Raw genomic sequence first — 15,283 nt, forward strand, 5'->3', positions numbered from 1 at the left:
CCTACCCCCAGCTAATGTTGCACAATGTAGCAAGAATTCTGCTTATTCAGTTCCCCTACCAAATAGATCTCTCTCAATTCAGATTTATACCGCTACAGGAAAGGTTATTACAATGCATTGTCACTAGAGAGCAGCAGAGAGGTGAACAGGAGCTCAAAGGGAAAAATTCATCACTGCCTAGAACACAAAAGTCTCTGTTTACCTGCTAGGGAGGCATCTGATTATCTACTGTCTTTTATATGCTGGAAGGGACAGTCATCGCTTTGATTTAGCTTCTCTTGCAGTCTAATCTTGAAACCTGTTTTGCACTCAACATCATCCTCGATTCTAATTAAGGTCCAGCAAACAGCTCAATCAGGCTGGCAAATATGGGGGTAGGGGCAGCTTTGCCCATTTCTTATCTTCTACTGATTGGGACTGAACCCTGGGTGGGGCCTTCTTCCCTCTCCTTCATATGTTTATGGTCACCAATTCCCCTGTATAAAGTTCTGTTGATTCTGAATGGTACATCTCAACTCTTGTACGATGCTGAGACAACTCCAGAACAAGCCTTCCTATTTAGAAAGCCCAGCTCTGCCATCCTTCCCCACCCCACAAGGCAAGGAAGAGGCAGAGAGAATGCCCTCTCTCCAGGAGGCTGTTTCCCTGCTCGTTAAATAAGACAACAGAAGCTCAGTTTGTGAAGGAGTGTATTTTGGATTTGTGCACCATAATGGAGAAGGAAAGTTAGACTTTCAGGTCTCCAAAAAACCTCTGGTTTTCTGCCTAGCACAGCAGCAACTAGGAGACCAGTGCGTGTCCCCCAGCTCTGAGGGACTTCAGATACATTCTTTTTTCAGAACAGAGGAAGTACATCAAGAGCTGCTTAAGAATATACAAACATGCCCTTGGAAGAAAAGATGAGAGTTCCACCACTAACATTAAAGCATTCCGCAGCTAGAGATTTCTCCAGCTAGTCCAGAACCTGCAGCAGGCCCTGCCCAGATCCGCAGCTGACCCCTTGCAAGAGTAGCGACTGGTGTGCTGGGAGTGGAGGGGCTACATCCTTAAAAGGTAACACAGTTGCAAACCGAGCACACCTGGAGCAGCAAGACATGGTGGCTCATTGGCTGCCTTTTCCTTCCTGCTCAGGATTGGCGAATGGCTGCAAACCACAACTTCCTGCCTCATGAATGCACTGGCAGTCCAGACAGTCTCGGGAAGAGCTTCTTCTGCCAAATTTGTAATAGTCTTCATTATTAAATCCCAAGATTGTCCACCAGTAGAGGAACTAGTTATCCGCTCCATTTGGAAGCAGCAAGTTCAAAGTCCAGAGATTATGTGAAACGGGGCGGGTGGGAGGGAAGGATGCTGTATGCCACACCTTGGTTGCAGGGTTGCCAATTCAAGCTTGGGAAATTCCTGGAGATTTGGGGTGGTGCGAGGAGAGGGTGGAGTTTGAAGAAGGGAGGGAGCTCAACAGGGATGTGATGCCAGAGAGTCTTCTCTCTGAAGCCTCTCAGTTCCTCCAGGGGAACTGATCTCTGTAGTCTGATTAGTTCTACTTCTGGGAGAATTCCAGGCCCCTCCTAGAGAGGACAACCCTACTTGGTTGGCACCCCCTCAATCATTTTAAAGGGAGGTTACACCAAAGCATCAGACCATGAATGAAACCCATGGGTGCAGCAAGCTTGCAGGACAAGATGGAAGAGCAATCCAGTAAAACAACCCGATTAAAACAAAATAAATTGGGCGCCTTATTCCAACACAGTCCACCGACGATGCCTTTCTGCTTCAGGAACCATCAGAGTCCATTGGAGCCAATGCAAACTTCTGTGGGATCCTCAATAAATAAATCATATTTACATAAAAGGGGTCATGTCACAGGTGCAACGCAAGTCCCGCCGCCCCCCCCCACCAAGAGCCAGGGGGTGTTTGCCCATGTAGTGGAGTAGAAATCATTCTTCATAACAGGATCCAGAAGGTTCGTGATCTACAGAGCTAGACGTTTCAACTTCAGCATGCTCATTTTAACATGGGGCTCAACAGCCTGGGCCCAGTCTTCAGAGCCTGGTTCCGTACCGGAAAGGTTTCCATCGCTCTCCGCACATTTTGTAACTGCAGGGAGATGCCCGCAGGCAGTTAAAAGGATGCAGTTCTTGGTGGGAATTCTTGCAAACTGTAGCAGGAGGATCTAAAGCCAAAGGCTCACACAAGCCGTGGTGATTTTGCTCTCCTGCTTGCTGCATCTTCAGCCTCCCGCCGCATCGCCTCCAGTTTCTCGCCGCTTTCACACAGGCAGGAGCTCTGGAGGATACTCGCCATAGCAGTATTTTGCAATGGGGTCACGGTAGGTGTTTTCATGCTGCACACTCTGCAAAGGACAGAGGGAGACCACCCTTTAGGAAAGAGCAAGCATGCACAGAAAGGTGTCATGGACAAGAGCATGAACTTCTCATGTACAGGGAGACCAAAGACTCAGAAGAGGCGGGGGTGAGGGACGTAGCTGAGACACATCCAGGAGCTTCAGGAGTCTGAGCCAACCCTCATGGCCCTGGGAGACAGTCCTGCTTTCTTAGGCTAGGAGCTCTCCATCCCAGAGCCCACTGCAGCAGCACCTGAACCACCTCAAACCCAATGGGATACTTGCTGCCAAAAGTGGGTGCTGCACCTTTAGGAGCTCACAGCCTGGTCCTGGACAGGCGAGACTTGCATCTCTACCTCCTTGCAGGACCGGTTAAGGCCACTATCAGCCTTCAACGGAGCAATATCTAAGCTGGAGTGCTGTTGCCTTGGCCCCTTGAGTTGATTCTTGTACCTCAGGCCATAAAGCTCATCTCCGTTTGACTCTCCGTGGGAAAGGGGGATTGAAGCGTCAGTTTCACACAAGCCGTTGACCCATGCTTCATTCATACATCATTGGCACTCATCTGAACCTGGACTGGTTTGTCCACGACAAGACAATCCACTTCTAAATGACTGCGATAGCGCAATGATAACACAATATCCACCGATACATGGATCCCATCCCAATTATTGAAGCCCTCGTAGAATGATACTCTGAACTTGAAGCAGACATCCAAGTGCTGGTGCTTTAAATACTAGAGGAAGTGCTGAAGACTTCTTCCCTTGCACCTGCACCTCTTACCTGTGATGAGGTCCTACACTTGGCCAAGCATAATTCGAAGTGATCTTCCACTGCCATGAACAGGTTCCGGAAGGCAACAGCTGCTCGGTTCAGAAAACGTTCCAAGAGGCGTTGCTGGATGGGGAAGGAAGACCGGGAGGCTTGTAAGAGGTCAGGAAAGCTATGGGTTGGACATATCTGTCCCTGGCTATCTCCAAGTGGTTTCAGGTTTCCGTTCAACAAAGAAGCAGATAGCATGCTTACAGGGGACACGAAACTGGAAGGAAGTGTAAGTTCTTTGGAGGATGAGCAAAACATTTAGAATGCTCTCAGAATAGCTGAGAAGCTGCTTCTTCTCTTTTCAGATATTGTTCCATTTGTTTCTTATAGAGTCTCTCTTTTTGCTTTAGCACCCAATAAATTACGGGCTAGAGCTATCTCCAGTGAAAGTAATTAGAGGTGGGCACGGACTGAAATATGAACCAAAATTCGTCATGAACTGGGGTGGTTCGTGGTTTGCAAACTGGCGGTCCCATTTCTGATGAACCATCACAAACTTTAGGCTGGTTCATTTGGTTCGTTTTTCGGTTCGTCACTACAGACAGCCTGGCACCAAGCAATCTGTTTCCTAGGCAATGGGGGATGAGCTTTCTGCTACCCCGGAAATGACCTTCTGCTGCCCCCGGAAGTGACATTTTCACAAACTAACCAAACCAGTTTGCGAACCGGGACAAATTCATGAAAGTTCATGGTTCGTGGAATGCAACGAACCACAAACCACAAGGTTCAGGGGTTTTTTGAATTCGTGCCCATCCCTAAAAGTAATGCTTTTATTTGATTAGTATTTCCTGGTTAGATCATTTTAATCTGTTGATATTTGTACGTATGTTTATTCGTTGATTTGTATGTATGATTCTCTTATATATGTTATACTGCTTTAAATGTCTGGATTGTAATGGCCTTTGGCCATAGACATACTCGACCTGCACTTGCTCTCAAAATAAAAAACAGGGCTGAAAAGAAATTAAATGTATTAAGGGAAAATTGCAAGGTGCCGCAGGGCTCATTCACAATTGTATGTTCAGCAGTTGATGGCTTCAGCATCAAGTGACTACCGACAGGAATTTCAGAAACGGTGGAAAGAGCCTGTGCTTTGCATGCCAAAGGTCTAAGGTTCATCCCTGAGCACAGACTTTAAAATTCCTTTTTTCACCAAGTATGAAGGCTGTCATCCGGCAAAAGAAAGTTAATTAATCATTTGAGTTCCAATCAATTAATGAAATCTCTATAATTTGCATATGAATGAAATAGTTCTCTTTGAAATAAAGACAATTTTTTTGTTCCTTGCAGATACAGCACAAATGTTTCGCCGCAGGCACCATGTTAGAAGAAATGTTCGCTTTCTCTGTCACACAGAGAATGCTGCCCTAAGTCTGTAGCGGAGCTCCACCTCGGCATCCTGAAGCTCCCAAATTCAATCTCCAGTTAACAAGATGTAACTAGGCTAGGAAAGACTTGAGATTTTGGACAGTCACTGCCAACTGGGATAAATAAGCCTGAGCTAGTGGAGATAAGCGCTCTGGCACTGTACTAACTAGTTTCTTAAGATGCTCCTTGCTGCTTGCAGTTACTGCAGGAACTTGTACTCAAATTAATTAACAAGTTATTTAAAATTGACCAGTTTTCATTACAGAGCTATTCAATTCTTAGCCTATCCTTCCTATAACAAGGTCAGATTGGCATACATGGCTCTCTTCCTCCCACTTTAGCCTCATAATTCTCTGAGGTAGGTTAGAAAGACCGACCGGCCTAAGTAGCTTCATGGCAAACTGGGGGATTGTTTATTTATTTAAACATTTATACCCCATTTTTCTTGTAAGCCTGCCAAAGTGGCTTACAACTTGTGTTCTCCCCTCCTCCATTTTCACAACAACCCAGTGAGGTAGGTTAGGGTAAGAGACAGTGAATGGCCCAAGGTCACCTAGCAACTTTCCATAGCAGAATGGGACTATGACGCTGGGGGTTCCCAGATCCTAGTTTTATACACTAACCACTAAATTAGATTAGAAACTGAATCTCTCTGGTTCAACAGTCTAACCTCACTTCTTTTATTATCACTGCTCACTGCTTTATTATCACTGCTTTTATTATCACTGCGAATATCTTACTGGAAATACCTGAAATTGCACTGCTGAGTGATGAATTGTCCAGCCTCATTTTTAAAAAACTGTTGCAAAAATCCGCATTGCTGGGATTTTGAAAGAGCAAAGAGATGTCAAAATGCTTTAGGCAATAAGACCTGGCTGTAATGGAAACCCCCATCCCTCCCCCCAAACAATCGTGTTAAAATTAAGAGCACCTAAGACTTCAGACTGATACTTTCCCAAAGGTGCTCCTCCGTTATCTTTCTGGAGCATGCACAGATGGACATACAGATCTGAAAATGCAGCAACTGACCTGGGGAAAAAACCCTTTGGCTTGTTAGAATTAAGTGTACTGCCAACATCAGGATCGTGTTTATGAAGATGGTGGAAGGTACGTTGCACTACTGTCAATGTGAGGATTGCACTTCTAATTTTTAAAAAAACGGATCAGTGTTTTTAATTGCAGGATCAACATGCAGCCCTGCAGAGCACATGCGACTCAGAATAAGGTGCTAGACCAGAGGTTCTCTGCTTCTTTCCTGCCCATCCACCCTGCTCTTCAACAGACAGCCAAGCAGTGCTATGGAACGAGGGTTTCTTACCTTGTTGGGCTGCAAGCAGCAGGAGACACATGCCTCATACACACTGCAGCAGCCATTGGGGAGGCAAGTGTCACAGCTGTACAGCTTTGTGCTGGGGGCATCAACGTTGCAACAGCCGTTCACCAGCAAGTGCCTCCTTTCGCAGATGTAGCCTGCAAACAGAAAGAGGTACAGTTAGGGACTGAGCAATGGCACGTATGATGAAAACACTACAACTATGGTCCAAAGCGGATGTTACCACACCCGGAAAAATTTGGATTGGGGTTTCCCCGACCGAACTCTGATGTTTGCACAGCCAAACACGATAGTGGGAAACTGGTGTTTCCAAGTGTGCCGGGGCCTGATTCGGCCCAACACCACAGAATGCAAGGAGGAGCTTTCGAAACACTATTTATTTCTTCACGACAGTGACTAAAGAGGCGTTTGGCTCCGTGCATCTGCTGACGTACCCAGGTCATCTGTAATGAGGAGTTTCCCTTGGACGGAATTTCGACATTGGTTGCTCGGCTGGCTGCTGTTCCCTGAATGAAACTGCACTTTCCATGCAAGGGGATGGTCTTCATTTTGCACCTGGAGGAGATTCCGATCTCGGACGGCTCTTTCTTCCTGAAATGGAACAGAACTCTGAGGGATGGAAACCAAACTCCTGCTCACCCGATCAAGCCATAACGGGAGAAGATTCAAAAGACAGATACATTTATTATCACTAATAACAACAACATTCGATTTATATACCACCCTTCAGGACAACTTAACGCCCACTCAGAGTGGTTTACAAGGTATGTTATTATTATCCCCACAACAAACACCCTGTGAGGTGGGTAAGGCTGAAAGAGCTCCTAGAAGCTGTGACTGACCCAAGGTCACCCAACTGGCTACAAGAGGAGAACTGGAGAATCAAGCCCGGTTCTCCAGAGTAGAGTCCCGCGCTCTTAACCACTACACCCAACTGGCATATTGGGTAAGAGACTGAATTAAGAACCAGGAAACCCCTCAATTTCAACCTCACTTAGGCAGGCCAGTCTTAGCCTCCCATTCACAATAATGAGGATGTCGCAGCACTGGGGTGGGAAAGAACATGTGAATCAGCCCCTAGAGATGCAAAAAAGGAAGAAAGAGTACAACAGAGCAGGTGATACGTACTTTGCAATGATCAAATTTAAATTTGGTGCCCAAATTCAGCATTAAGTAAAACTTAATCGCGTGATTTCTAAATTATGCATATTGCACACATTTTCATAATTTTTCTTCTTTGGCACAATGAAGCCACTGTTGGTAGGATATGGTGGGGAGAATCAAAGAATATCATTCCTAACTGCTGCTAATCTCATCCAGCCATTTGATCATAAACCTTACCCCAGCAGTCCAAATACACTCAGTTGAATTAATTTCTCTTATGGGTAAAAAGCTGTTTGTTAATATAATCATACAAGTACTTACTGGAGCATGTCACACTGAATTCAAAGAGATTTGCTTTCAAGTAAGTGTGTGCAGGACTGGGCTGCTAATATGATTTTATTTGGATTTACATTAGCATTTTTAGTGATCATTACCAGTTCCCTCTGTTAGTGGCAGCTGTCTTGTCTCTTGCTGCTTATTATTTTACAGGGTGGTAGGGTGCAACAGTTAGAGCTACAGACCAGGGCTAAAATTGCCAAGCAGCTACAATATTCACCAGGTGACCTTGGGCCACTTATTCTCTTCTAGCCAAACCTATCTCAAAGGGCAGAATATGCAAAAATTTTATTGTCTTAATTGGATTTGATTGTTATTTTGTTGTATTGTCTTACTATATAAAAGGGAAAGCGTGTTGCCGATGACTCACTTTTTATCCCTGTGCATGCTTTTTATCTCCATGTACTACACAAGTTGCAGCAAAACGGTTTGCCTCCCTGCTGAAAGGCCCAGCGTGGCTGTGGTGACAGGCCTTCCTGCTGCGTCAACGGCTTGTGGAGGCCTGGGAAGGGCCTGCGGCAGCGGGAACACATGGCGCCACAGCCCTGGGCCTTCCTGCCGCCTTGGGTCCTGGAGCGATGGTGCAGCCTGGCCCGGCAGCCCGCTGCAGTGTGGGGTGGCCCGGCCTGGCGGCCCACTGCAACACAGGGCTGCTTGGTTTGCTGCGATGCAGGGCAGCTCGGCAGCCCATGGTGGTGCAGTCCAAAGGCCCGCAGCAGTGGAACAGCCCAGTGGTGCAGGGTGGCCCTATGGGGTGGCCCATGGAAACGCAGGGCTACCTGGTTCGTTGCAATGCAGGGCAGCCAGTGTTGGCATGAGGCGGCCCAGCCCCATGGCGGCAGTGTGGCCTGCGCTGTCGCAGGGCTGCCCACCTTGCTGTGATGCAGGGTGGTCCGGGGAGGTCCTGTGGGGGCCTTGCCCAGCAACACGGAGCAGCCCAGTGGCTTACTGCGGCGCAGGGCAGCTCAACCCAGTGTCCACTGCTAGAGCCTGCTGAAACGGGTAGCAGCAGGGCTGAGGAGTGTGCCAGGGCGCTTGCCTCCCCTTTCTCCTCCAGCACTCCCTGCTTCTGCAGTGGGAGGAAAGGAACCTCCTCAAAGTATAATGCCATAGAGTCCCCTCTCCAGATCAGCCATTTTCTCCAGGAAAATTCATCTATTGTAATTCCAGGAGATCTCCAGTGCCCACCCAGAGATTAGCAACCCTAGCTATTGGTTGGATCCAATGGAAACGTTCTACTAACAGTCAGTGGGCACCTTTTGCTCACATCCTACTTTCTACTTGGGCTTGCCAATCTTCAGGTGGTGTCTGGAGATCTCCCAGAATTATGCCTGATCTCCAGGTGATAGATATCAGTTCCCCTGGAGAAAATGGCTGCTCTAGACAGTGGACTCTATAGGATTATAGTCTGCTGAGCTCCAGCCCCTCACCAAACCCCACCCTCTCCATGTTCCACCCCCCAAATCTCCACATATTTCCCTAACTGGAGCTGGCAACCCTACTCCCACTGTGGAGCTCAGCCTCTCCCCCCCCCCAATGCTGTTTGTGTGTGGGGTGGGGTGGGGTGGGGTGGGGGGTCTCCTATCTTCCAGGAGGACCAGCATTTCAAGACAGAGTAGCGGTTAAGGATTCCTGCTGTACTGATGGGAAACTCTTTCATCATTGCAGATTTGCTGTGGGATTCCACACCATTCAGCTTAATTGACCTTAAGAGTTTTGTTGTGAGGGGACAGAACCCAATGCATATTGCTTTGGACCTGAATTCTGCAAGGTGGGTCAAAAATATGACTGATAAAATGTAATACATGAGCTCAGAAATATGGAGGGCAGGTTCCCACCACAGAAGCAGAATTTGATTTGTGTACCCTATAGCAACTGACTCATGTGCAGATTAACAGCCTCTTAAGTGACTCAACCTCATGAACGGAGGGCATTTAAAAGTGTGCGATGTCTCCCCCAAAGGCACAAAAAGGCAAAATGCCCTCTCACAGTGGGGGGGCCTTGAAGAGCACAAAATATAGAATTTTAAAAGCCTCCCCAAAATAAGAGAACCCAGTTTGGTGTAATGGTTAAAAAGAGCAGAGACCTGGGTTTGATTCCCCACTCCGCCACTTGAAGCCAGCTGGGTGATCTTGGGTCAGTCACAGCTCTGCCAGAGCTCTCTCAGCCCCGCTCATCTCAATGGGTGATTGTTGTTGTGGGGATAATCTTACTACATAAAAGGCCCCGCAGCCTGCCAAATCAGTTTTCTAGAGCCTGTTGTATTTTTCCTACAACTGGCTTTGTTGCTAGTTTATAAGCTGCCTTGAAACTCTTTTTCTGAATTGCAAGATATAAATGTTTAAATAAAATAATGTTTACAGGACCATAGACTAGCAATCCCTACTAGGGAAGGCTGCCATACCAGAATCAGTGACTTCTTCCTAACCAACACTTCTATTAAGCCTCTCACCACACAACTGTGCATTTTAGTGACTATGAATTGTTAACATCAGAGATGCATGCGCTCAATCGAAAGATTTGTTTCTAAATTGTGACGCTCCCCTTGGCTCCTGCTATCTGACATAATAAAGAACAAGATCCTTAATTTCCTCCCTTATCCCTTCTATGCACGCTGCCACCATCAGAATTGTAGTCAATAAAGGGAGGGAGGTATTTTCAGGGTCCAATCTAATAGGCAAGGAGATGATGGCCTCTGCCTGGATCGAAACAACCACACAAGACCAGCTACACTTTAGTTCAGCAACCACCCTCCAAGTTTGCAGAAAAATCCAAGTTGTTAAAAAGCCCCCCAAATATGAAGCGTGATGTCTGCACATGCACAAATACTCAAGAGGGAGAGCAGTGTTTACTGTATCAACCCACATTGGCACACAACACACTAAGGCAGCATTGGTGTAGTAGTTAAGAGTGGCAGGACTCCAAATTTGATTCCACACTCCTCCATTTGAAGCCAGCTGGGTGACCTTGGGTCATTCACAGCTTCTCAGAGCTCTCTCAGCCCCACCCACCTCACAGGCTGATTGTCATGAGGATAATAATAACACACTTTGTAAACCGCTCTGAGTGGGCAATAAGTTGTCTTGAAGAGCAGTACATATACTGAATGTTGTTATTGTTAGCCACCAGCACTTGGAAGAGGAGGCAATGAAGCTAGGTAGAGGCAGTGGGGGGAGGGAACTAAGGGGGTTGGTGGTGGTGGGATTGGATTTCCCCTCCTCCCACAAGTCCTCATGGATTCCCACTTGGTTAAACATGGTAGTAATTATGAACTGAGCCAGGAGGAATGAGAGCAGGACAAAGCCAGATGGAAATTGGAACATTACCTTTTCTAAAATCGTCCCTCTGGCACTTTAAAACACCCACTTTCTGCCCTGGCCTTGTGGAATGGGACAGTTCTTTAGCGCGCCCCGCCCCCCATGAAAAACTATTTTTCACCTGCCAATATACCACCTGCCTGTGGGGGTGGTAGAAAGCGCCCTCAAGTCACAGCTGACTTATGGCAACCCCTGCTGGTTTTCATGGCAAGAGACATAAGAGAGGTGGTTTGCCACTGCCTGCCTCTGCAACCCTCGTCTTCTCTGGAGGTCTCCCATCCAATTACTAACCAAAACTGACCCTGCTTAGCTTCTGAGATCTGAGGAGATCAGGCTTGCTTGGATCATCCAGGTCAGGGCATCCATCCCTATGCCACAATAACAATATTGTTTATTTAGATACTTCTGCCTCATTTTTCTCCTGAGTGGGGACTCAGCATGGCTTTCAACACTGTTCTCCCAGCCTCCATTTTAGCCTTACAACAACAGCCCTGTAAGGTAGGTTAGGCTGCAGGAGAAAGAGTAGCCCAAGTCACCTCCTGTGCTTCCATATCTAAAGGGGGATTTGAACCTGATACTCTAACCATTAGACCATGCTGGCTAATGATACCCCATTCTTTCCTTCCCCTCTCCAGAAGGCCTTTGTATCATCTTTGTAGGCCCTGCTCTGAACATTCCCAACGTCCTTTTTGAACTACGCCGCAAAACTATCTGTGGATCAGGCTGATGACATTGCCGGACAGAGTCACTTACGAATGTTGAAGTCCCCAGTTTAAATCTCACCTTCGCCACAAACTGTTTTGGTAGCCTTTGACAGGACACTCGTTGCCCCCTCAGCCCACGTCCCCAATATGGTGATGATAATACTGCCCTGCCTTACACGGTTGTAACAAAGATTGCAACAAAAAACGCTGTATGCAAAGTGCTGTGAACACTCAAAGGGGCTACGCAAATGCTATCTTGCATCTCTGTTTGATTTGAACCAGGGTTGGAGCGCTTAGGCACAGCTCTGAAATGCAGTTATTTCAACAGAATCTTCTGAACATGGGCAGAGTGCTTAATTCTCAGTCCTTACATACCATCCTAGTTTGAACATATGCCTAAATGCAAAGCTGCCCTATACAGGTTGGATAGCGTGGTGCAGCCAAAGAATCCACTGACCTGCTTGAAGGTGCTACTGAGGAAGTAGATGAGGGAGAGGCCAAAGATGACGCCCAGGACCCAGCGCTTCCGCAGCAGCCTCCGCCACACCAGGGCTAGGAGCTGCACCATGGATGGTTCCCCACAGCTTGCTCAATGCCACCAGAGAAGTGGAAGGCTCGAAGCCTGGTTGCTTTGAGGATCGGGCCTTTCTGCTGCCCTGCTCTTTGGCTTTGCTAGCCCATCTGGGAGCCTGGTGGGGGACGGGCAACCCCCACCCCATCCCACGCTAGGCCTGAAGCTGCAATCTGGGGTGGGGGGCAACGATCTCACACCAAGCCTGGCTCACACAGGGGAAAGAAGGGGTTAGAGAAAGATGGGCAATTCGACCAGAAAGAGAACAGGTCTTCCACTCTCACATCTGAAGAAAAGCAATAGGCTGTTTCGAACATGATCAAGCTACCCACTGTGGTTGCCAACCTCCTGGCGGGGGGTGGAGATCTCTCAGAATTACAACCAGGCTACAGAGATCAGTTCCCCTGGAGGAAATGACTGCTGTGGAGGGTGGACTTTAGGGAATATTATACCCCACCGAGGTCCTCCACCCCGCCAAAAACCCTACCCTTCTCAGGCACTATCTCCAAATCTCCAGGCATTTTCCATTCCCTATCACCCACACACCTCTCCAAAGCAAGACCCCCAGCCTCTAGCCGATCTGCACTAACGGGAGAGGGAGGGCAGAGACCGATTCCTCCCCTTTGCCTTTCCTCCCACGCCCCAAAGCCCCAGTGGTGGCATTCCAACAGCGGCGAGCCCCGATCCGCTTCCTACAGGCCGAAGGAAGCAAGCGGGCGGGTTACTTTGCGTCCCGTTCGCAGCGGTCGGAAGAGGAAGAAAAAGGCGGAGTCGGAAATCACGTGCAGGGGAAGGGGAAAGAGAAGCCGGCCCCCGGGGAGGAGCTTTGAGCGGAGCTGGGCGCTGCTGGAACAGAATTGGGGGCCTCAGTCAGAAGGCCGGGTGAGTTGGGGGGTGGGCAGCTGGGTGGGAGTTTTGCAAGCTGGTGGGTTCTGCAGCTGGGGAAATGCAAAGCTGGCTCTGCCTGCCTGGGAGGGTCAAAGTGGGTGGGAGCTAGGGTGCCAACTCTGGGTTGGAAAATTCCTGGAGATTGGGGGAAGGAGGAGGAGCCTGGGGAGCGAGCTCAGCGGACTATAATGCTAATAAAGTCAATCTTCCAAAGCAGGGACTGTTACTATTATAACTCAACTCTGTCGCCTGGAGATCAGTTGTAATTCCGGGAGATCTCCAAACCCTGCCTGGAGGCTTGCAACCCCACAGGGCTGTCCCATGACAATTTGGTCCTCTTCCTCCCCACACCCCTTGCATAACTTGCATTTTTGTGAGGCCTATCAGAAGAAGTCGTTCTTAAGCCTGCTCTGCACGTGCGCACAGTTGATTCATTTAGACATTTATACCCCACTTTGCTTGCATGCAACGTTATTCTTTCCTTCCTTCGTCTTGCAGCAACCGCCCTTTGAGGTAGGCTTGGCTGAAGTACAATGAGGCTGTAGAATAATCGAGGGCTTTAGCGCTTCAGGCTGTGTTGTGTGCGTGGTTTGTGCTTTAACGTAAATATATTCCCTGCAAAATAAAACTGCTCGGTGGAAGGGAGGGGGAGTTTCATTTATTTTACAGCAGTTATACCTCAGCTTTCTCAAGAAGAGTCAGCATGAATGAAAGGCTGTTTGCTCACTCTGCTAGCTTTCCACATATGGGGAATTTATTCAAGTGGAAAAGCATTGTAAATTGTAGTCTCTCCCCTGCAGCTTTAAGTGGTACAGCCCTTCTTACCATCTCTGCTCCTTCATTTTACTGCTTAAGTAGACTAGGCCTTAGGCTGTGTGCCATAAAGGGCCTGCTTCTCATAGAGAAGGTAGACTTGCATGGGGGATGTAGCACTTCAGGTAGGGGCTTGCAAGAGAGAATGTTCGTCTGCATAAAAAAGAAACCCCTTTCATGTAGAAAACTAGTGTGTCAAGAAGAAAGCTAGACTAGAACTCTTCTCTTTGACATGCTGGTTTTCTGTGTTCAGGGTGGATTTCCTTAAAAATGAAGGCTATATAAATAAACACATACATCCATACGCGTATATAAACTGTACCAGTTTGGTGTAGTGGTTAAGAGTAGCAGGACTCTAGTCTGGAGAACTGGGTTTGATTCCCCACTCCTCCACTTGAAGCCAGCTGGGTGTCCTAGGGTCAGTCACAGCTCTTCCAGAGCTCTCTCAGCCCCACCCACCTCACAGAGTGATTGTTGTTGGGATAATAGTCGCATGCTTTGTAAACTGCTCTGAGTGGGTGTTAAGTTGGCCTGAAGGGCGGTATATAAATAGAAACACTATTATTATGTTATTATACCTGCAGCCTGAAATAATACTGGCCTGGATTCTACCACGTGATATGTAGAGGATTTCCAGTTTAGTCTTTGTGTGCTCAGAGAATGTGATAGCTATTGGACAATGGCCATGTCATCAGAATCACAGGACCTCATCAAAAAGTAGCACATGGTATCTTCTGAAGTGGGTAGCCATGTTGACCTGCACTAGATGAACAAGATTCGGGTCCAGTAGAACCTTAAAGACCAGCTAGATTTCCAGGGAGTCAAAGCTCTCTTTATCAAAGGGAACTCTGATTCTTGGAAGCTCATACCCTGGAAATCTAGTTGTCCTTTGAGGTGCTACAGGACCTGAATCTTACAGTATCTTGTCATTCCTGCACCTTTTTGGTTGAGCTTTTCCTCACCATATCATTTAAGCAAGGCTTTGGGGGGGGGGAGAGGTGGTCGAACTCAGTGGGTTGCCCTCGGAGAAAATGGTCACATGGCTGCTGTCCCCGCCCCCTGATCTCCAGACAGGGGGGGAGTTTAGATTGCCCTCTGCACCGCTCAGCGGCGCGGAGGGCCATCTAAGCTCCCCTCTGTCTGGAGATGAGGGGGCGGGGACACCAGTCATGTGACCATTTTCAAGAGATTCTGGAACTCCGTTTCACCGTGTTCCAGCTGAAAAAAAGCCCTGCATTTAAGCCAAACCCAATAATTTGCACCTGCTGTTTAGTCAAACTAGAACAGAACTTTTTTGATTTCTGATTTAATTGGGGCTTTCTGATTGTCTTCTCTTCCTAGGCCTTGCATACTTTTTCAGGTGTGGATCATCTTGTGGACAAATCGTTTGATCTCCAGGTGTTTTCTTCAGAAACTGCAGATCTTGTATCTTCCCTAAACCCCAAATGACCATCAGCTTCACTGTGGGTTCCGAACAAATCTAATGATCTCCTACCCTTCCTGGAGACCTCTTCCTGCTAAGGCATTAGCCATGAAGCTTTGAAGAGTTGCTACTTACTTGTATCCCTTGACTTGTGATAGAGTTTTGGGCCAGTCTTCCAACTCCTCCTTTGTGCACTATGCCACTGAGTGAATAGGTGTCGCTTCTTAATGCTTGCTGCTGGTCACCCTGAGAACTGTTGA

General features: G+C 47.7%; 1 protein-coding gene across 1 annotated transcript; it reads right to left on the reverse strand.

Moving 5' to 3' along the window:
- Positions 1-672: 672 nt before the first annotated feature.
- On the reverse strand, positions 673-12,629 carry SPRING1 (SREBF pathway regulator in golgi 1). The gene is made up of 5 exons (XM_054996428.1): positions 11,786-12,629; positions 6,302-6,458; positions 5,853-6,004; positions 3,128-3,241; positions 673-2,353 (listed from the first exon to the last, which is right to left on the reverse strand). Exons 1-5 carry the CDS (start codon positions 11,894-11,896, stop codon positions 2,270-2,272), a joined length of 618 nt encoding a protein of 205 aa, XP_054852403.1. The 5' UTR covers positions 11,897-12,629; the 3' UTR covers positions 673-2,269.
- Positions 12,630-15,283: the final 2,654 nt, after the last annotated feature.

The sequence above is a fragment of the Eublepharis macularius genome, chromosome 13 (assembly GCF_028583425.1).
Source record: "Eublepharis macularius isolate TG4126 chromosome 13, MPM_Emac_v1.0, whole genome shotgun sequence".
NCBI lineage: Eukaryota > Metazoa > Chordata > Lepidosauria > Squamata > Eublepharidae > Eublepharis > Eublepharis macularius.